The following is a 21,611-nucleotide window of genomic DNA, read 5'->3' on the forward strand; positions in this document are numbered from 1 at the left end:
TGAAAAATAGGTACATATAGAACTGAGGGGAAACAGCAACAGTCATAGATAAGATGTGATACTTCATGCTCAATAACAGAGAAATTAGTGACATTATGGAAATTTTAGATTCTATCTTTAGGCAAAGGTAAAAATTGTTTGAAGATCCCCTTGGGCTGAGCTAAAGATATATTTCTAGGAAGAGGTACAGAGTTGCCAAAGTAGGCTGAGACTGAGCACGCGTCTCATTCTTCAAAAGAAAAAAAACCAATTTCAAGGCTCATGTCATGAGATTTTTAGGAATGAGTACATATTCCCAGTGTAGAACAATTCTGGAAAACTCATCCCAAATTAAGTCTGAGAATGTTTAGAAACTGGCAAGGTTCATGAACCGAACTTTTTTTCAGAACCAATTTAGTGACAGTGTTCCCGAGTAATTATTGAATGCATTGTGATTGGTTGAGTATAGAGTTCATTAACTTAAAAAAATAGAAAGGGAGTATACAAAGCAATGTAGGGTCATTTTTATATGATCATCAAACAGATTGATCAATCAGGAGGTATTTTTAGAGGAGTGAATTTTAAGTGTTTAAGTAATTAATTCACGTTTTAAGCTTTGCAGAATTTGTCCTCAGTATGTCCAAGTGAATTTGAAAAAGGACTTTTAGACAGCATTAATGGACAGTGGTTGTTTACACTCAATGGCAGAGAGACAAAATAAATGACCATAAAGATTATTGACACATGATGACTCTAGAAATTAACATAAAAAAACTAATTTCACTGATACTGTGCTACCTCTTGTCATCTCGACATAATCATTTAGGAGAACCAACAACAAAAAGAACAGAAAAAAGTGAGAACAACAAAATGGCTGAAAATTATTCCTCTTTAATTGAAGTTTGTACAATGAAGAGCAAAGAGAAAGAAGAAAAGACTGACAAACTGCGCAAAATTTAATCTTCCCTTCCCTATATTAGCTAACTAAACTTGAGACACATCAAAAATAATTTAAATTGTTTACATGTTGAATATTTACAAGCACTAATCATGTTCAACAATATAAATTTAATTTCCTCCTATTAGGATTCAACAAAATATTTACACACATGCTCTCTTCATATTTTCTACACAAAATATTAAATCACTAAATTCTTATTCATTATGGGATGTTTTTCACCATAATGAGAGATCTCACCTCAAGATAAACAAATCCGGAGGAGCAAGTACAAAATGAAAGGAAAGTTACAGCCAAACACAAAAGTTTGTCGGTTGATAGGAAGTACATATTGAAAAAATGAAAGAATGAGTTACATGGGTCATCCAGGGAGTAAGGAATCATCTATATAGATATTTTTGGGAACCGTTTATGCAAGAGAATTCAGAGAGTTTTGAATTTAAAAGCATAAACTTTAAACTAGAGCGATACAATTAATGGGAGACCTTACTTTCTGGATGAACTTAGTAAGAGAAAAAAAGGTTACAAGAGGGATCAAATATTGCTTAAAATATATTAAAGTAACTAGGGTACATGATTGTGATATTAAACTGAATTTAAGTACTAAACTCTACAGAGAAATGGAAACTGATGCGTGAGAGCAAATTTTTTCTTAAAAATATGCAAAACTCAACACATTACTTCATTTATTGGGTCCTCAAAGACTTTTTTCATGTTTAACACAAAAAAAGAAAAGAAAAAAAAGTAATCCATAAACACGGAGGAAAAAAAGGGAAAATAAGATAGAAATAACTGAAGAAATATAGATACAAGAAAGTTCAGATACAAAGGTATTCATTCAATAAACATTGGGACCCTAGCAGAGATTTAACAAAAAGCTACTAGTCCTATGATAGTGCAACAACTACTGAAGTGTGACTCAGCTGCAGTATACATATGTTTTGCATGATTAGATTACGTTATGAATTCATAAAGCATGAAGAAAATTTTTCAAACAAGGGTTCCAGTCTTCACTAAACGACCCTTACACTTCCAGAGAACTAAAAATTATGAGATAATAAAGAAAAGTGAAATGAGAAAATTCTACTTGAACACCGGGGTGGCACATTACACCATTTACTTGTTATAGGTAAGGCTGTTACTTACATAAGCCTTAAACTCTTTGCTTCCATAATCTTGTACAACTATTTTTCAAGAAGGAATGCCAATTGCTTTAGTATTAAATTACCGAGGCTTAAATATTATACACACAATACAAAATAAAAAATAAATTTATTAGGCAAAATCAACTTTCAACACAGTATTTGATGTACATGAAAACAGAATCAACTTTCAACAAAGTATTTCATGTAAATGGAAATGTATAACATGATTCATGACGAAGAAAACTTTTTTTTATTTTTGAGCGTATTCTGTTGAACCTGTCTAATAGAGCTCTTGCATGCATCAAGGATTTGCAATTAAGATACTATCCATTATGGAAACTTGCGGGAAACCTCATGGTGCCATTGGTTTCTTCTGAAATGAACTCCCAAGGTACAAAATACTCTCAAAGTTGAGGCTGTGCTGGAGGGGATTCCCGACGCTACCCTGAGAGTTCACTTCTATATCCAGTCAAACTCGCCATGCACAAATGGGAAACAAAAACATTGGCAGGGTTGCCACATTCTTTGAGGACTCCAAATTTGGAGCCACAGCAACCCTGTCAATGTATTTTCTCCCTATTTATGTGTGGAGATTTTGACTTTATATAGAAGTGAACTTTCAGCGGAGTGTGGGAGGTCCCCTCCATTACAGCCCCAGCTTGGAGAGCTTTTTTCAGCTTGTGAGTTTCTTTCAAAGAAAATCACTGTGTTATTCTCAAAGTTTTATAAAAGAGAAGGCACTTAAATCGTAAATCCATTACGCAAGTGAGAGTTCCATTATTTGCAACAGTCCTAATTGGTGAATGGAATGGTAGGATTAAAACATTCCTAGTTCTGATTGAAAATTTTTTCACCATACATAGTACAGTAAAAGCTTGTTAAGACGAAAAATGAAGGGGCCGAAACAAATTTCGTCATAAGCGGCTTTTCGTCTTAACCATTCTCCGCTTAAGACGAAATTTTTTGGCATAAGCGGCAACTGCGCTTGAAAGACGCGCTGGTATCCGCGCTGCTCTCAGCCATCCGGAATTTGGAAGCAGTTTTAATATCCAGACAGCTTTCAAAATCCACACAAACTAAAATTAAAGATTATTTTAAGTGAATGACTTTTTGAAAGATTATTATCTATCAGTTTTAAATTTTTAAATTTTATACAATACGAAACCCAAATTTTCAATTTTTTTAAAATACGCAAATCTGTTTATCGTCAACTGTCGATTGCATCTCAGTCATTCAGCAAAACAGAGGACACCCACGATCTACTCTCAACCTTCTCTTTTTATGTCAAGGTACATAAAACTAAGTCTATTTTCCTTAAGGATTGGCTCTTTTTTGTCGTTTTCACCCAATTTCAGGGGGAAAAAACGGAAATTTTTCTTCGTCTTAACCGGCTTTGGTTATGAGTCAAAATTTCGAAATTTTGTCTTATCCGTACTTTTTTTACATTGACTCTTATGGAAGTGTCAAGGGACCGAAAAAAATTTCGTCTTAAGCGGATTTTCGTCTTAACAAGCTTTTACTGTATTGGGCTGCCAACAATTTCTACATTGTAATTCATAAACTTTTTACACAAAATTTTGCCAATTCACAAGGAACATTTTTTATATGCTGCAGGAGATAAAAAAAGAGTGACAAATTTGGATTTAAATATGTTGCAGGCCAAAAGACAAATCAAGCATTTTGTCAAATGCCTGATAAACAGTCAGTTATTCTATTTCACATTACATTACTGAGATTTTTCACAGAGAGTTTTCCTCTTTTTTTTTCACAGAAAATGAACAAAATAAGAGGTTGATAATTCTCTGTGAGATGTTCGATCTTTTAAGGATAATTTTTTGAAGTTCAGTTCTAGGTAAACATCTATCACAAAATGTCTTTATTTTTCATAAAGTACTGATTAAGTGGCGGTTTGACGGAAGATTTTGAAACGTCAAATTCAATACAAATTATTTTTACTGATTATTATCTTTTAAAGTACTGAAAAATTCAGACAGATTCCTTCGAAGTTGAACTATTTGCCTCTGCAGTTGTCAAAATGCCTGATTTGGATATTAACCTGCAAAGGATACATACTTTCATAATTACCGGGCTAAATGACTGGTTCCATTGGAGAGTCTACAAAACACACAAGTACATTTATTCCATTCTTTGGTTTGTAAAATTAGTTTTAGCAAACTCGCTCCTTGGAAATTTTGACTTGATCTCCCCTTCTATTTTGGCAACTTATCAATATATAAACTATGTTAAAAACACGAAAAACATCCTAGCATAGACACTAATTCAGTAAGTTCTGTTGATAAATAGTGTTAAAGGCACAGAAGTTCCCATAAAATGAAGTTTTTTCCAGTTTAATATTTTGTTCAATAAAATCAATAGGTAACACACCTGCACAGCAATATTTTGCCGTTACAAGCATATTCTGAGGAATTTAGACAAATGGGCAGTGCCAGATTGCAACATCACTCCTCAGACAAAACAGTAAATTTGTTTCTAAATCAATTAGAATAGCATTATCTAATTTTGCTGATGACTGGTACACAGATGATACTTAAATGAATATTTTATTTCTCTTCAGTAAGAAATCTGACTGCTGGGTTTATGATTTTAAAAAAGATCTGATCGAAATTTGAGTTTTTCAAACCTTTAATTGATGTGTATTGTTAAATTTTTTTTCCACGTGTATGGGCTGATGCATAAATCTAAAGTTAAGGAAAACCATAAGAGAGAATGATAACTATAGATAGACAGCTTCAATTAGAAGACAATTCCTAATTGTTCAGATAATTTTGTTATTATATGTCACAGGTGGTACAGTTCACAATAATTTAGTCAAGAAAGTTAAAAATTTTAATCAAAATTAGCTGCCGATGAAGTAATACGGTGACTCAAAATTGATGATTGCTTATTTTCCTCACAGAAATCACTGTGTAAGCTCTAGAAAGTAAGGTTTTCTCTTCAAGACGCAAAAAATTCCAATGATTAGTTTTTATGTTTCACATCAACATTACTGATAAAAGTAGATTCCCTAGATAAATGCTTCAAATGTGGTTGAATGATTGTCTTGTTTCAGTATTTATCAGCTTGCAACTCTACTATTTGAAAAAAAGATACAAATTTAATGAGAAAAATTGAACAAACCAGATATGTAACATACACAATAGTAACGATTCATCAACTAGACTTACTCCTTGCCCAAACGAGTGACTTCAATCAACCTTGAGAGATCATCAGATCAGAGTGGTCAGGCACACCCTCAACACAAAGGTTTTTCTCATTGGCTAGATGCAGAAGTGCAACTAAACAAAGGGAGCAGTTCAGATCCTCAGCCAACTTCTTAGGTAGGATAGTTTTTATTTGATCTAATATCTCACTAAACTTGATGGATTTCATTTTCTCCACAGAACTAGACTTCTTAGGGGTGTTTTCCTGTAAAAAACAAAAAGAAAAATAATTTTTTTTACAGAAGGGGTTTTTTTTTGCATTAGACTCATGGTTTATGGTTTTCAGGTTAGGGGTCGTAGAGCGCGAGGGAGTGCTGTAAAGCGACTTATATGTATGTACTCATGAATGTTCGAATTACAAAATTTACGTGAAGTGGATTCCAAAAACGCCAAAGAATAATCATGAACAGGCTCATGAATGTTGCTATAATTTTTTGAAATTTTGACACTTTAGTTATAAATGACGAAACATGAGTCTGTCACTACTTATTTAACACTCCAAGAGAGTCTCAGGAATAGCATCAACCTGATTCAAACACAAAACTACACAAATTTAAGCAAGTTTGCTTGTGAATTATTTCCTCTGATTTTTGTGACAGGAAAGGAATGATTTTAGTCAATTTTCAGCTTGACAGGCATAATAACTTGTAAGTTCTAAAAAACTGCGCCAAACGATCCAATATCGTCAACTGGGTTTGCTTTTATGCAGTGTTCAGTTACTGCTGACAGTGCTTGCTCAATAATTACTGCTGAGACAACTCAACTGTTGAAAGATATTAGACCATCCTCCTACGGCCCAGACTTGGCTCTTTCAAATTATCATCTGTTCCTGAAAAAGGATTCATGAGCTAGTATTTAGACTCGAGAACTCCTGGTCAATTATTAATTATTATAAATTACCTAAAAAAATGACTTTTTCTAGTATTTAATAGTTTTCTAACAATAAACGTTTATCATAATGTCTAAATCTTTAAAGGGTTGTGACTACAATTTTTAAACACACTTATTTGGAGGTGGCAGGAAACACACAAGCAGCAGTGAGCGAAAATTGACCTCCTGAGCACCTTGTCTATATTTAAAAAAAATGGGCTTATATTAAAGCTGACAGTATGTCTAATCCCCAGGTAAAATAGAATTTTTGTCTGTCGTCTACAATTCTTCAATGAGAGCAAAATACCGAGAACTTATGGATACCCCTCATACTGATCATCTAGCGAACACTCCAAGTATTATACTACTGAAGGCTAACAGTTGCTGACAAGAGCTTGTTATAATTTACATACAGCTTCCTAGTGAAGCAAAGAGCAGAAAAGAAAACGTAAGTCTACTCACCTTGTTTATATCAGTCTGTTGACAGATTGACTCCCAAATAGCACCTTTTAACTTCTTCATATCCACTACTTTTGGCCGTAAAGCATACTGAATGCTCAATTTTGCCACTTTGTTTGGTGCCTCGACTAGATTATCACCCACAAAAGCGTCCATTGGTGTTGGTTCAGTTGTTAAAGCATCGGTGTTGGGGAGATCAGCATCATCTGCTACACAGCTGTGAAAACTGCCCGCATCATCATTATCCATTCCAGGATCATCGTCCATCTCCATTTCTGCACCTGCAGCCTGATCCTGTAAAATTTGAAAGACAAAGGTATTGACATAGATCTCTAGGAACCGCAGTTCAAGAAAATATAGATTATCTCAATCTCTGTCCAATTGACATACTGATTGTAGTCGATAATCTTGGAGGGAGGAATTGAGAGGGATACACAACTTTAATTCCAAAAAAATAACAAAGCTTTACCATTGAAGCTGAATTCGACTGACGAACATTGAAACCTTGATCGTCTATAGGATGATACGACGCTGAAGATTATCAAGGGAAAAAAGTGCGTAAAACAAACAGAAAAGATCACTTTTTGCAAAGCAATGAGTACACTTTGATAAATAATAAATCAAGTGAGTACGTGGTAAATTAAAACGCAAAAGCAAAATAACAAGGTGGTAAAATGGTGCTGGGTCCAAACTATTCAGCGGGGAAAGCAAGGCCAAAAAATTCCACAAATTTTTAAAGGCCTTCTTTTCCCCGCAAGACAGAGTGAAGCTAACACTATTTTCCCACCTTGTTACAATCAGTTCCGGCAACATTTTCAGTGTTATTTTCTTGTTAAATCGTAAAACTTAAATTCAATTCAAGTAAAGATGTTAAAGTCAAAATTTCAACATTTCGTCACCAAATTGAAGTAATAAAGTCCTGAATGTTTGTTGAATTTTCAGCAAATGTAAGTGCTCAACTCGCTTCTTCTACCTCAGGTATGCATCATCATGCAAAAAATAGATTATTGATTTTGAGATTTGCTTGGTATTAGAATGAGACACAATTGGTACCTAATTCATAATGCAAGAATGTATGTAGATTACAACCACTAACAGAAAAAAGGAGACAAAAAAAAAAAAAAAAAAAAATATAAAAAATCAACAAGATTCATGGTGATTGGACAACATACCCCTGTCATATCAAGTCCTGGTTCAGCTTCAGTGGCAGCTTTCTCTTCATTAGCTTCTTCAAACGGTCGGACAACGTTCTCTACTTCGTCCTCCAAATCAACTTCTTTCTCCAGAGGTTTTGAGCGAACGTACAAGCACGGTCTTAAAAATAGCCTGATTCAAAGAAAAAGAAAAAGAAATGAATCAAATACAATGCATGGTCTTTCAAAAAGTCTGTTGCATATGTTGCATACTTTTTCACACTGAAATGTAGAATATTTTTTCCTGCCACAATCGTACAGAATCATGTTTGTTTCATATTTGACACAATTCTTTACTTAACAACATTAAGTAAGTCATTATACACCATTGCACCGTTTGCGTTCTTATTTATTGCTAATATTTGTACAGTAGGTGTGTTTTAGCTTGGGAAATTGAGTTGAAGAGTACATTGGATTATCCTGCAACCCCGCCGCCCATTACTGTTGGATAATTGAGGTTCCACTATACTTTCCAGAAAATTTCAGATGGTAAATCAATGTCTAAAAACCTCAATTTTTACAGGATGCTAAACATTCTGAAACAACTGCGAGATCATACAAAGGACGCTTCTCTAGAATTTGGTTCAGCAGTTTCACTTCCTGCATTTTTAAAATGTACCAAGCATAGGTACTGAAGTATAGGAGAGGTAAATGGTAAATTTTTTCATTGCGATCTTGCAAGAGAAATCAACCGTAAAAAATCCAACAAAATACTGATATTTGAAGTGGGCAGGGCATATTTCATGAGGGTAACTTTGATGGAGAAGTTGATACACAATACTCAAGATTATCTGAACTAATGTGGCAGTCGGCCGGGTTGGATATTGTGGAGGTTACTATTAACAAGTTTAATATGAGACTCTGCATTTGTAAAACATGATAAAGTAATCACAAATTTGAGAACAAATTTTTTCCATTTTCCTTTACCCAGCCTCATTCATTCATTACACACTTTTAATTTTTTTTTTTTTTTTTTTTTGCCTTCCCTATTAAAGACGAAAATAGACACTTGAGAAATGTTGAGCACTTTAAATTCTAAATGGTTAATAGACCAACAGCTGCCAATAAAATATCTTTTAAGAAAACGGCACTGAGCAAACGCCGAGCACTTGAAACTTTAAGAGGTGAAATGACCAGCTGTCATTGCCACTCCGCAAACCAAGAACAGACTGATCAGGAAACTTATTAATGACAGAGGTGCACTCACATCTTTTTCATTCCATGGATCAAAGGTTAGCGGGTGTGTTAGCAAGGAAATATATGTACATTTAGTAAGACCTCGAATTATCGGATTGCGATTTGACGGATTCGGCCTCCGGTCCCATGAAATCCAATAAATCAAAGTCTTACTGTATTGGGAAAGCAAACAGGTGAAAATTAAAAAGGAATCATAACGATTGGCGGTGATCAGCAAAGCATTGAGTTGGAGGATGGGCAGCAGATCAAAGGCTGCGAGCACTTTAAGTACTTGGGAGTGCGGTTGACCCAGGATGGAAGGACGGATCAAGCTATCAGGGAAAGGAACACCTTAGCAAGGAAGGCTATAGCGATGTTAAATGGAATCCTCTGGGATCAGCGGATTTCCAAAGATAACAAGAGGAGGATATACAACGCTGTAGTCAAAAGTATATTAACATACGGATGTGAAGTTTGGCAGCTGAAGAAACGGACACAGGATATGCTAAGAGCAACGGAGATGGATTTCTGGAGAAGGTCAGCAGGAATTTCTAGGAGAGATCGGGTCCGTAATGATAGAGTGCGTCAGATAATGGAAGTCGAAAATGACATCGTGTTCGATGTCATGACGGAAGAGAGGCTGCCAAAAAAGATGCTTGATTGGGTTCCTCCTGGGAGGAGACGTAGGGGACGCCCAGTGAGAGGTTGGCGACAGGGGGTGTTAAATGAGATAAGAGATTGTCAACTCCCTGATGACCTGTGGGAAGACCGAGCTTTGTGGCGATTAGGCGTCGCACAGCGCCAAAGAGCGCTATAAAAGCGACTCATATATATATCATAACGATAGGCTTGCTTCCCTACCACGAGAAAATATGTACGAAAAACTGGTAAAAAGGAATAAAAAAAAACCAGTCCTCCCTAGAGTTAGTTTGGATGATTTGGACTTCGGATAGTCTAAGTTCAGATGATTCAAAGTATAGTGTATGTAGTTTGTTTTTAAAGGAACAGAGGAGTAGGTCTTTACCTGAAAAGAGATGTCGGACTATAGTGAGCGTCTGGGGATGAGGTTACTCGACCTCGGCTCCACTTCATGATAGTTACTTTGGTGAGTTGTGTCTGTCGTGACTGTTTGAACTCTACTTTAAAATTCTTTTTCACCGGACTTTCGAAACAAATATCAATGGGTGCTTTGCCTCTCTTCAATTTATCTTTCTTTTTTTGCTGACCTTGCTTCATTTCCATGTCTTGTTGCACTAGAAAAAGAAACAAAAGAATGGTAAACTGAGTCACTTTGACCAATTTTTTCACTCAAAGATTCAAAGATTGTTTTAAGTTCCTTGTTGATTCAGGAAAAATATTAGCAGTTTTCCCCACTGTGGTACCTTTGATAGCATAAGAAAAAAATCTTGCTGTAGTTTCATAAAAATCATTTACCTCCTCTTCGATACCCTAAAGAAGTATCTGTGGGCTGAACTGAATTATTATGTGTACGAATTTTTGTTAGAATCGTACTTCAACTCAGTGACATTTAAATTTTAATGTATTTCTTATGATGCTGTGAAGTGAGGTGATACTTACATTTTGAGATAGGCTTTATTTTCCAATGGGCAGGGCCTCTCCACATCGAAATAAGACTATTTTGAAAATACGAATACTCTAGTGGTTCTGTCGAAATGAGCTGGTGTATATCAGTGATTGCATCTTTAGTGCTTTTTCTTGCTGTTTTGGTCCTTTGTTGACCTAGAACTTCTTCAACGTCGGAATCGAAGTCATCATCAGGTCTATCATCTGGAAATGGAGAAATTGACATTTTCTTATCGAGATGTAGGTTTCTCAGTCATCAATTCAGATTGATGAAACAAATCAAATATGGTTTTTGATATGGGAAGGAATTATATTATAATTAAATATTTATAAATAAATTAACAATAATTAATAAAAAAGAGTGAACGAGTGAGCTCAATGTTACCTAAAGCGGTAAATTTAGAATTTTCAAACAATTTGGAAACGGCAAATGCATTGCCCTGGCTTTTTTTCAACTTATCTAAATTTCTAATCCATAAACTGAGTGCTGAAGCTTACTGGGTCTAGATTGCTTATATCTAATTGGCTCCCACACTTTGGGCTTCCAAGGCGTCACACAGCTGTTACAAATGAATACATCGCTCTTACAGTAATTACACTGACTTAGTTAGATTACATTTCAAGTCCAAATTGACATTTAGAGGATTGGAAATGCTCCACAACATACCCTTGTATTATACTAATTGATTTTGAAGGATGACAAGTCAATACTTAGTACATTCCTATTCACTGATCGAACTACTTTTTTATTAATAAAAGCACTTTAAGAGATTAAAATTCTGACAACACTTACCAAAATAATCTGGTTCAAAATCAGGTACTGGTTGTGTCGGTTCATTGATATCAAAAACGAGATTTTTATCGATAAAGGTATCATCTGTTTTCTGCGGGTCTGCATTTTCTTCCATTTCTTCATCATCCATGTCTTCATTTTCATCCCAATTGACGATGGAAAAACCATTCAAAGTCTCCGATATTTTGGCATTGTTAGGGATTTCTGTTGAGTAAAGATGAATGGTAACAAGTACAGGAAAAATTTCTCCACATTAGTAAAATTAAGTGATAATTTTGCGAGTACATTTTGAGAATAACCATGATTGACACGATGAATCCATCCATTATCAGGGTAAGTTCAAGCAGGAAAAGATAAGGAAGCTTCCTTTGACACACTTGATGCTAAAGTGGTCATAGTGACCATTTTTATGGTTGATCGCTCCAGACGGGAACAGTCGTAATAACTGACATTTTAAATGTCTAATTTTCATCGCATTTCTGAATGGCAGAGGCATTGTCTACTCTAAAGGTCCTATGAAGAGTCAATTTCAAAGTGATAATTATGCAACCAAAAGAAAGCACTAATGTTGCGGTGACTGCTGGAAACTGTGGTTTGAAGCATTCCTGTCTCATTGTTTTTGCATGTATATCCTGGTTGACTAGAGCAATTTCACAAAAACACACTGGCAATGCATGTGTTAATCTTTCATTTCTTCCCTTCAGCGATCTCAAGATGTGCTGATAAAGAAAGGGGACAAAGGTGGGCATACTGATCATAACCTTACAGAAAGTATCAGTGCCGCAGAAAATGCAGCATCTTTGTCATAATAGGAAAGGCACGGATGATGAGAAAGCGTTAACTTTTTCCGTCCTAAAGTTTTGCAAACACAATTAATAGATAGGAAATATTGTAACCACATTCATACCCTGAAGTTTCTGAACCTGCAGAAATTCAAAAGACTGCAATTTTGTGTAAAGGTTTTGCGACCATGATCAGCAATTTTGTGTAAAAATATGATCATCCATAGGACAATTTGCAATTTTGCAGATGATATCAGGATTTCTTACAGCACTCAAATTTTAGTATCCTAATCATTGCTAGAAGAGTTCTAAACACTAAAATGTTTTCACAGCTGTCATTAAAAATAAGATAACTCCCTGGGAAAAACTTGGATACTTTCCAAATCTACTTGAGAGTGATTAATGACAGAGAACGAACTTTCTACCTCCTTGCAAAATTGAAGAACATCAAAATATTTGTTCAATTTCAGACAAAAAAGACTTAATACCCTTTTGCAGAGTCCACACATACTGAATTACTGGTCAATGTTTAGTCAGCATATATGTTTTACATTTTATCAGCGCTAAAATCAATTTCTTTGTTTTCTAGACTCTCTATTGTTTACTTTATGACCTTACCTGGTATTTTCACAGGTACATCTTTGTCTGGAAAAACTTGGTTGCTATTATCATCAGTTACCCAGTATTTAGTATCATTATTTAATTGCATCGCACATGACTCTCCGATTAGCGTAGCATTGGATAGAATGCTTGCCTCTCCTGCCTCTATCAACATTCGGGTGTTCCATGAGCCAAGTTCAAAGTTCTTGCGATTCAGAGATTCTGGGTTCGGCACAATAGTATTTCTTTGCTACAAACAGGATGAGAAAAAATTAAGGTACTTGGAGAATTAAGGACATAGAAAAAGAAGAGAAATGAGATTCACAAAAATTGGATCAGAGAGCTCCATGAGTCCCAAACTGTTAATCACTTAATTAAAAATGTAAATTAATCAACTCTTTCCTTCTTCTAATTTTTCAGGTATACAACAGACTACAACGCTCAGTACAGATTCATTAGAAATGTAACAGGAAATTTTACAACTGAAGGTCTTGAAAATTTGTTCATTTATCTGTTCAAACTGTTTAAGCCTCCTCCTGACAGTGACAAAATTATTTGGTCGTGATTTCAAATTATGGGAATATTAGTTACCTAGGTGCTGATAAATAAATCGTAGAAAGAAAAAGGAAAACAATAAATTTAAAGAAGTTCTTATAGTTCGATACTCTTCAATTAAACCAAGACTAAATTGAATAATTAAAAGTTTGGACAATCATACCTTGAACTTTTTTCTACGTTTGAGTTTTTCCTTCCCCTTCTCTTTGGGACTTTCTCCATCACCATCCGCTCCGTCACTATCATCACTGTCTTTTGATTTGTTCTTATTTGACGCTTCTGCAGCTGCTAGTCCTCCAGCCATTTTCAAGGCATCTGAGTGAACATGGTCAACACGGTACGCATAGATTTTTGTGCTGGCATCTAGCGTGCAACTGACTACAGAGAAGTTATCCATCTGCTTGTCCCGCTTTTTCAACATCATTGCCATATAGTCGATAAGCTGCAGGTTGAAGGCATTCTTTTGGTTGATTTTCTACAAAAAGGAAACAGAATGGAAATGAGAAATTAGAAGGAACCTGAAACCTGCATCTATTTTACTAGTACATTCAACATGGGTGGTTTCTTTTGTTTGTAAGTTGCAGCACATAAATGCATTGGATGGCTCCAGAGGATGGTGAAAAACTAACAGCTGTACGATACAACATACTGACACAATGCAACCGTTGTGAGTAGATCGATTTCCTGCCCAGATCAAGACCTAACCACCTTTTCCTGTGGCCTGATTAAGGAAATTAACTCTGGCTTTATCGATGAGATAAGACAAGACATTGCTCTAACTGTGCCTTGAGGAATCAATTCTCGATAGCTTTTTTTCGTGACATTTCCAACAACTAGGCAGCCGGGCAGATTGCCTGCATACAACCGAGCTGTTCAAAAAGGAGCACATTATTGAAACAGGCAAACTATCAAAGTACACTGCCATAGATATCACCTCACTCTTGCACTTACATGACACATACTTAGGTTGTTTTCGATGTATCAAGTTGCTAGTGAAGGTGTTGGTTTTACTGAAAGTAATATCTTGCGGGTATCAGGTATAATAACCATAAGGATGACAACACTACACAAGATCCTAAAAGATCAGTAAAGTTAGTCAGGGCCTGAGACTAAAGTGGCTTTCTCAATGCCTCCTAATAGGGTGTGTTCATCTTTCATTGGTGGTAAAGGGTGTACTCCTCAAATGTAAGGTTTTTGTTGAAATTCCTTGAAGACGATACATATCCAAGAAAGGAACGATTTAGTGTCCGAGAACACAAGAAAATCAAGGACTTTTAATGTTACGGTGACTTCTTTATTTTCTTGCGTCCACAGTGCACTGAATAGACCTTGGGTGAATAGGTACTAACCTTGCAATGAGAGAGGGGATATTTTGTAAGTTTTATCTTTTTGAATAGTATCTAGTAGACAAAACATATAAGTAATCACTGATCTAAAATGTAAATACATAAAAGCCGCTTTCACAGCACTTTCTGGCGCTTTGCAACGTCTAGCCGCCGAAATCCCTCTATCCTCCCAAAGCATTTCAGGGAAACGGCACTCCCTCATTCCTCTAAAAACCCCAATCCTCTGTCTAAAATATACAATTCCTTTTTACATGCAGGTCAAAGACTGCATGTAGTCCTGTCATTTCTCAGGTGACAGCTTTGTTTCCTTCTCTGTATATTTTTTTTTTTTCATGGTATTTATTTCTTGCCTACCTCAGATTTGCTAACTCCAACATTTTTATTCTTCTCACCACCTACTAAAATAGAATATTTTTAACTCTAAGAGGCTGTTTACAAATGATTTCAGGTTCTTTGTTTGATTTTGTTCATCCCTCTCCTCATATCAGGTCCTACTCCATCTCTTCAGGAAGTGCCTACAGTCCCTTGTTCACTCCCCTACAGTCAGCAACAAGAGAAGTGGCGGCTGGGGGGCGGATTAAGTAAGCGTTTCGATCTATCGTTTAAGGCTTAAAACGTAGGTATATTACCAGGATCAAAGGACCTGGATTTGCTTCAGCCAACCAACCCTTGAACAATAGATTGAACTGTTCACTTGTTTCTGCACCTCAGCTGCAACTTCTTTGGTTGCAGACTGTAGTTTTTTTTTTTTTCTTATGTGATAACAATGACATAGTTACCTGTAAAGCACTTAAAATTCCAACTTATAAACTAAATCTTCTAACACTTTCAAACACATTAGATCCTGTTTAGTTGACTCGTTTCTGCTTGTCTAAAAACTTATCTAAGTGCCGATAATTTTTTTCCAGATAATTTAGATTGAAAAAAGTTATTGCGGTGCTTCAAAATCTTACATTTTCGTTGAACAACTGTAAACAATTGTTGTAGTGTTCTGAGAGTTGCTGAGCTGTGAGAGCAGGTAGGTGCCCTCCGAAAGACCGTCTCCCATCTTCGAAACCAGCGATCGACTTTTTCCTTTCGGCTTCTTCTTCCGCTGCCAGACGACGCCTGTACTCCAATTTCTCTTTTTCGTCATCATTGGCCTGCAAAAAAATGTTCATGTTTTAAGAGGTAATAAATATTTTCGGGAATGAACTGATATAATTGGGTGAACAAAATTCTAAAACGCAATTACAAAAGATGATATGACCAGGAAGTTAACGACCAAAAAGTTGAGGCTGTAAATTGTTCTTGGCCGCGTCGATGCTAACAAATTGTGAACTTGCTCTTAAAAATGGGGAGGCTGAGAGGATTTTTATTATTATGTTGCTTGTTGGGCCAATGGTCTTTGTCCTCATTTCTATCCTTTTTATGACTAATTCTGCAAGCTCTCAGCTGAAATTGGTATAAATAACTAAATTATGAATTTTTACTGCCTAAATGTGACACTATTTTGTGTATCTCTATCATGGCATTCAAAAAGATTTTTGAGAATTTTGTTTTACAAGAGAAAAATGACTGATGCTGTACATTTAACTTTTCAGTGAATCTTCTTCAAAAAGCACATAAAAATTACATGAAATAGGGCAGTGATATGAATATAAAATGGCATTCCTCTCGAGGGATAATTTTCTCTATAGTAGAATGAAAGTATGATGCAAACTGACAGTTAGGCCAAGAAAACCGTTAATAAAATAGCTTTAGAGGAGTGATCCTTTAAAACTATTAGAAAAATTGTCAACTAACGAGGGGAACTTCCCGAGCTGCTGCCTTGATCGAGCTGAAAAAATTCCTACAAACTCTTTGGATGAATCTATTAGACCTGTGTTTTTTTGTTTATTCAAATGCGCCCTGGAAACACCCTAAAAGAATTTCGAAAAGTTTGGTTTTGAGCACCAGACACCTAGTTTGAGCCGGGGCGGCTGGGTGAGGCAAAGAAGCGACACTTCCCTCAGGGAAAAAAAACAAGAGAACACGGGTCTAATGGATTCATCCAAGGATTACGTGGGCACTGTTTCAGCCCGATCGGAGGCGACAGCTTGGGAAGTTTCCCTTGTAAGTTGGCAGTTGATTACTGTCTACATGCAGACGGTTACACTGCTGTAGTCCAATAGCAACTGGGGCTTAAACACTGCTGTGCTACATAAATGAATTGACTCCTCATGTGATTGTTGCAGTTTTGAAATTGTCAACTTGAATAGAACAGATTTTAGCACATTCTAATACTTAAATTAGACTTTCATTTCATTCTCTTTCTAAATTACAAGATAACAAAATCATAATTGTCAATTCTATCGCAAATATTGATGTGATTACTGAATAGAAAGGCCTGGTTTAAGAAGACAACGCTCCTCCCTAGGATGAAATTTTTTAGGATTGTGATAGAACAAGGTAGAAAATTTTTATGTAAAGGCATGATTTTCATAAGAAAGACATGCTCTCTTGCGCATGTACACATACTGCTCAGGTATACAATGAAGATAATTTACTAAGACTGTTGTCAGCACCACAGAAGTCCATCAGTAAAAAACTAAATCTAGAATTGACAGGCTCTCAATTGCACAATAAGCAATTGCGGCATTCTGGAGTATCAAATGCAAAATACCCTTTGAAGATAACACCTTCATCTTAGTGCAACAAACACTTCAGTGTGTCTGGACCAAATACATGCACACTGAGTTATAGATTAAAGACTTGCGTCAAAAAAGTAGGTTAACGCTTCTGCGCTCAAGTGATATACTTACAAGCGGCTCTTCTCCATCCTCCTCAAACAGATCGTGGATGACATAAGATCTCTTGCTTGGACGAGTGACAACAGGTGTTTTGGTCATCGTTTTTGACATTGCATCTGCAATTTAGGGGAAACTAAGAACTTGATAAAAGGCTCTCCGAAGCACTAATTTGCCCATCCAGTGACCGAACGGTGCATCACATTGAAGAAGAGTTTGTCAGGGAAATGTTGTAGTAATGGTGCTGACAGAGAACATTCCAATCAAAAAATGACGTGATAAAGCGTGAAAAGAAAGTGAAAATAACATCAAGGTCCCGAAACTAAAATTATAAGTGGAAACAAAACATAGAAGGAAACACTAGGTCAAAGTAGGCCTCAAGAACCAGACACAGGGATAATTCACATACACTTATGGGTGGCGGGGTTAAAATTCTAAGACTAACTGTAAAAAATAATCGTTAAATACGCCAATTTTGAGAATATGTATCGAAACCGGGCATGAAATCAGAAAATAGGAACAAAATCTTTCTTTGATGAACAGATTCTAACCTAGTTTTCCCAAACAGTAATGGATTCCCGCTCAAAAAACGCAACGTTCCTCCAGACGCTTCGGCTTTTTCCGGCTCCCGCCGGAATGCCGGGTGCTGTAAGGCGGCAAAATTCAAATCTGCGGTCTTTTTTGTGATGAGAGGCCCCTCAGTCTGAACATCTTGGAAAGTTATGAAAAACAATTTCCAGTTTAGCGAAGAAAAAAAAAGAAAAAAAGAACCTTCCGTGCACCAAGTTTGAAACAAATCCAGCAAAAAAAAAAAATGATACGTGAAACGTAAGTACTGCCCTGAATTAATGTACTGTTGGGTTTGATACCACTATTCGACCTCCTGGGAGCTCGGTGTGCCTATCCAATTCGTTGAAGGCGTTTTTTTTCCGTCGTCGTCGCGTCGCACGGAGGGCCAGCAGCCAAGTTTAGCCGGTCAAAAGTCCTCAGAGGCGCCTGAACTTACTAATATGAGAGAATGTATGTTTTTAGGGGTAATTTAGGTCGCTGAATCCATATTTTGGGTTTCTTTTAGGAAATTTTGGAGTTTTTGATGAGAATTATTAAAAAAAAAATTGCTTTATCAACGGGTAATTATTAGCAATTTTTCACTCAAATCTTCAGAGGTACCTGAGATTGTTTTGTGTGAAGAAATTGGTTTCTGAGGGTTATTTTAGTGAGTAAATTACAGTTTTGCTTTCTTTGTTCAACATTTTTCAGTTTAAAATTTAAAAAATTTGAAAAATGATGATTTATCTCTGGGTAATATATGGGAATATATGTCGCGTATTTTTCAGCAGAATTAGCATTGCATCTCATCTCGCCCAACGAAAATATTCATAGCCCAGAAAACTGCCGAAAACTGCAAGTGAACCAAAGAAATTCTCAAATTTCTGAGTGTGCTTTTACTTAAAATTGACAATTTGAACCCTTCAGACATGTCCAGAAAATTCAGGAGTCGTCTGCATGTCAATGAAAACTGTTTCCTCTTCAACGACCTTTTTGGATAAGATGTCTGTACGGCCGTGCTGAGGAAAAACGCCGTGTGAGCATTCGAATTTTGCCAGATTTACTCTTAAATATATATACTGTAGAGGAGAGATACTTTTCCTCGGAATTTTTACACGCTTAATTTCAAATTATGAACCAATTTCTCTGGAAATCGAAAGAAATACGCGCGTTTCCAAATTGTACTGAAAACGTGTGGTTTGTAAAAGGCAATTTTCCATCTAATGGAGAAATTGCATGCAAATGTTTTATTGCTTCATCTGAAAGTGCTCAAAGAGCTTATTTCACGGTATTATTTATACTTTTTTTTCTGCCGTGGGAAATAGTATAAAAATAGGTCTAAAAGTGAGAAAATGCATTGCCCAGTGACGTCATTTGACGGAATTTACCATTTAAACACATGTATTCTAGCAGATTAGATCATTTTATCATATATTCTACAATAAACTGTTCAATTCATGAACTAAGGTTATCCTCGTGTTCAGTTCACTCAGTAGTTTCCACTTAAACACGAAATTCATCAAATTTCAGACACCTGCAAATTCTCCATTGGCGGCGCAAATTAGATGGAAAGTTGAACGAAAAGTTGAACGTGACGTCACGGTAAAGTTTTCATTCAATGTTTCACCAAATTGTCGTTTTCTCGCGTCAATATCACACTATCCAACTTTTCATTATGGCAAGTTGCACTCAAGAGTTGAATGAAATGTTTGAAAGTGTGAGTTGGGCTTAATAATAATATTTTTGTTGCCAATTTTCCTCTCAAAGGTCAGGAGGCACAGTCCCGGTCACCTAGTTTTCATCGGTGGTTCACATGTCGGTGGTGAAACTACAGAAATGCGTATCTCGGTGTGTGGCGTTGCAGACTTTCTGTCATACTTTCATATCTACATGGAAAACTACGGGTGTCGTGTGTTGAAAATTTCAACAATTTTTCTTCCCTTTCTGCAGAGGAATATTCTGTTTATACTTCAAGCCATGGTGCTAAGGAAAAACGCAGTATGAACCTTCACACAGTTAAAAAAAAATGGACTTGTGTATTATTGTGTAGTTGTTTTTAGAAATTTCAGTGTACTTCTTCTGAAAATCTTGGAGTAAAAATACTCGAGGTGGAGAAAAAGTGCACAATCTCGATGAATAAACACAAATAACAAAAAAATGCTTACAAAAATTACTCAAGGGCTCTTCTGACTGAGTGAAATCGTAGAACTTTGTGTTTTCAAAATAAAAACACAACACTTGCAACATATTCTGAGCTCTTAAGAAAAGATGCACAATAATATCACGACTCGGTGTTTCTTTTCATTAACGAGAGAGAATGTTTTTACGGTCCTAAGAAAATATTCTTACGTCGGTGTTGTTTTGCACACTCGTAGACTAAAACATCATGGTGCAAAGAGAAATAAAACACGGGCAATCTCGAGAAAAAAACTCAAAACGGTTGGGCACCAGAAAATCTGTGTGTTAAAATAAATTAACCAATTGGGAGAAAAAATACTCTACTAGTATGATTAAGTTCTGAAATGATGTAAAGAAACACACTACAAATATATGAAAGTGCACGAGTTTGTGCACAAATTAACAGCTCTGTGTGTTAATGCTCATTGTTCGTGTGTAAAAACACAGTGGTTGTGTATATATTTTGGTTCACGCATGCGCAGTAAGTCCCCGTCTCGCAACGCAGATACCCATGATCCTCAGTTAGAGCGTGCGCGATCCGCGAGACCCATGTCCAAGTGAATTGTGCAACCCAAGTCGAGTGTTCTTCCGTTGTATATTTTTAACGTATTAAGCATTCCATTGCGTGATATACTTATTATGTTTGAACGATAGCATCGTTACGAAAAGGCTCCGCTGCCTTATACTTAGTGATTTATAGTGATTACGAATGGAAAGACGAATGAACAACTAGCATACACTGTTAAAAATCTTTCGGGAAACCCGGAGTGAAATGCGGAGTGACCTGAGATGCGCAGTGAAAATCACTCCGTCGAGGAGTTCGCAACTCTCCATGAAAGTGAATTGCCGCGATAGTGAGACAATGTCGCTGCAGCGAATCAGTTGTTAACTCCCCACTTTTACCTGGAGTGATTTTCACCCCGAGCAGAGAGTGCGCCATTGCGCGCACTACTGCACAAACGCGACCCATGAGAATAAGAGGCGTGATTTCAGCCTTATCAACCATCCGACCCTCGAGGCTCAGTGGCAGAGCACTGGACTATCACCAACGCGGCTCGGGTCCAAATCCACACGGGAGCGCTCGGAATTTTACGCTACAAATCGTCGCAGGATCTAAGGTAAATGGTTAATGTTGTCATTACTAAGGTAATCCGAATTTCAATTGTGATAAACTTGTAGAAACCCGTAACTAATGTTCAGGCAATAACTTCCATGTCTTATTTGAAGAGAGCGCTGAGTAGGTCGTAGAAAGTAGTTTCAGTAATAATTGACAGATAGCGCTTATCGGCGTGATTTCGTGAAATTTTGAAACCCTAGCGCGGTAAGCGGCGGGCCGCGTGAAGTCATGTAGTACATATTGCCCATCCTCGAGCCTCACCCACACCTCTCCTAAATCACTCCTTGTGTGGTGATTAGTAACCCTGGAGGTCTGGGTGCATTACACGCCGATTTCAG

The 21,611-nt window shown here is 36.5% G+C and overlaps 1 protein-coding gene across 1 annotated transcript; it reads right to left on the reverse strand.

Moving 5' to 3' along the window:
* Nucleotides 1-850: 850 nt before the first annotated feature.
* On the reverse strand, nt 851-18,012 carry barr (non-SMC condensin I complex subunit H). Its single transcript, XM_019052864.2, has 10 exons — nt 17,445-18,012; nt 15,615-15,803; nt 13,479-13,790; nt 12,779-13,010; nt 11,379-11,582; nt 10,580-10,789; nt 10,026-10,254; nt 7,805-7,958; nt 6,636-6,926; nt 851-5,508 (listed from the first exon to the last, which is right to left on the reverse strand). Exons 1-10 carry the CDS (start codon nt 17,541-17,543, stop codon nt 5,293-5,295), a joined length of 2,136 nt encoding a protein of 711 aa, XP_018908409.1. The 5' UTR covers nt 17,544-18,012; the 3' UTR covers nt 851-5,292.
* Between the last annotated feature and the right edge of the window lie 3,599 nt (nt 18,013-21,611).

Source organism: Bemisia tabaci, chromosome 4, assembly GCF_918797505.1.
Source record: "Bemisia tabaci chromosome 4, PGI_BMITA_v3".
Classification (NCBI taxonomy): Eukaryota; Metazoa; Arthropoda; class Insecta; order Hemiptera; family Aleyrodidae; genus Bemisia; species Bemisia tabaci.

Coding starts and splice junctions, on each gene's coding strand:
- barr (XM_019052864.2), bottom strand. CDS start 17,543: ATGTCAAAAACGATGACCAAAACACCTGTTGTCACTCGTCCAAGCAAG. Junction 10,255..10,579: donor AATAAAGCCTATCTCAAAAT/GTAAGTATCACC, acceptor TTCTTTTTCTAG/TGCAACAAGACATGGAAATG. Junction 6,927..7,804: donor CAGGACTTGATATGACAGGG/GTATGTTGTCCA, acceptor CAAATTTTACAG/GATCAGGCTGCAGGTGCAGA.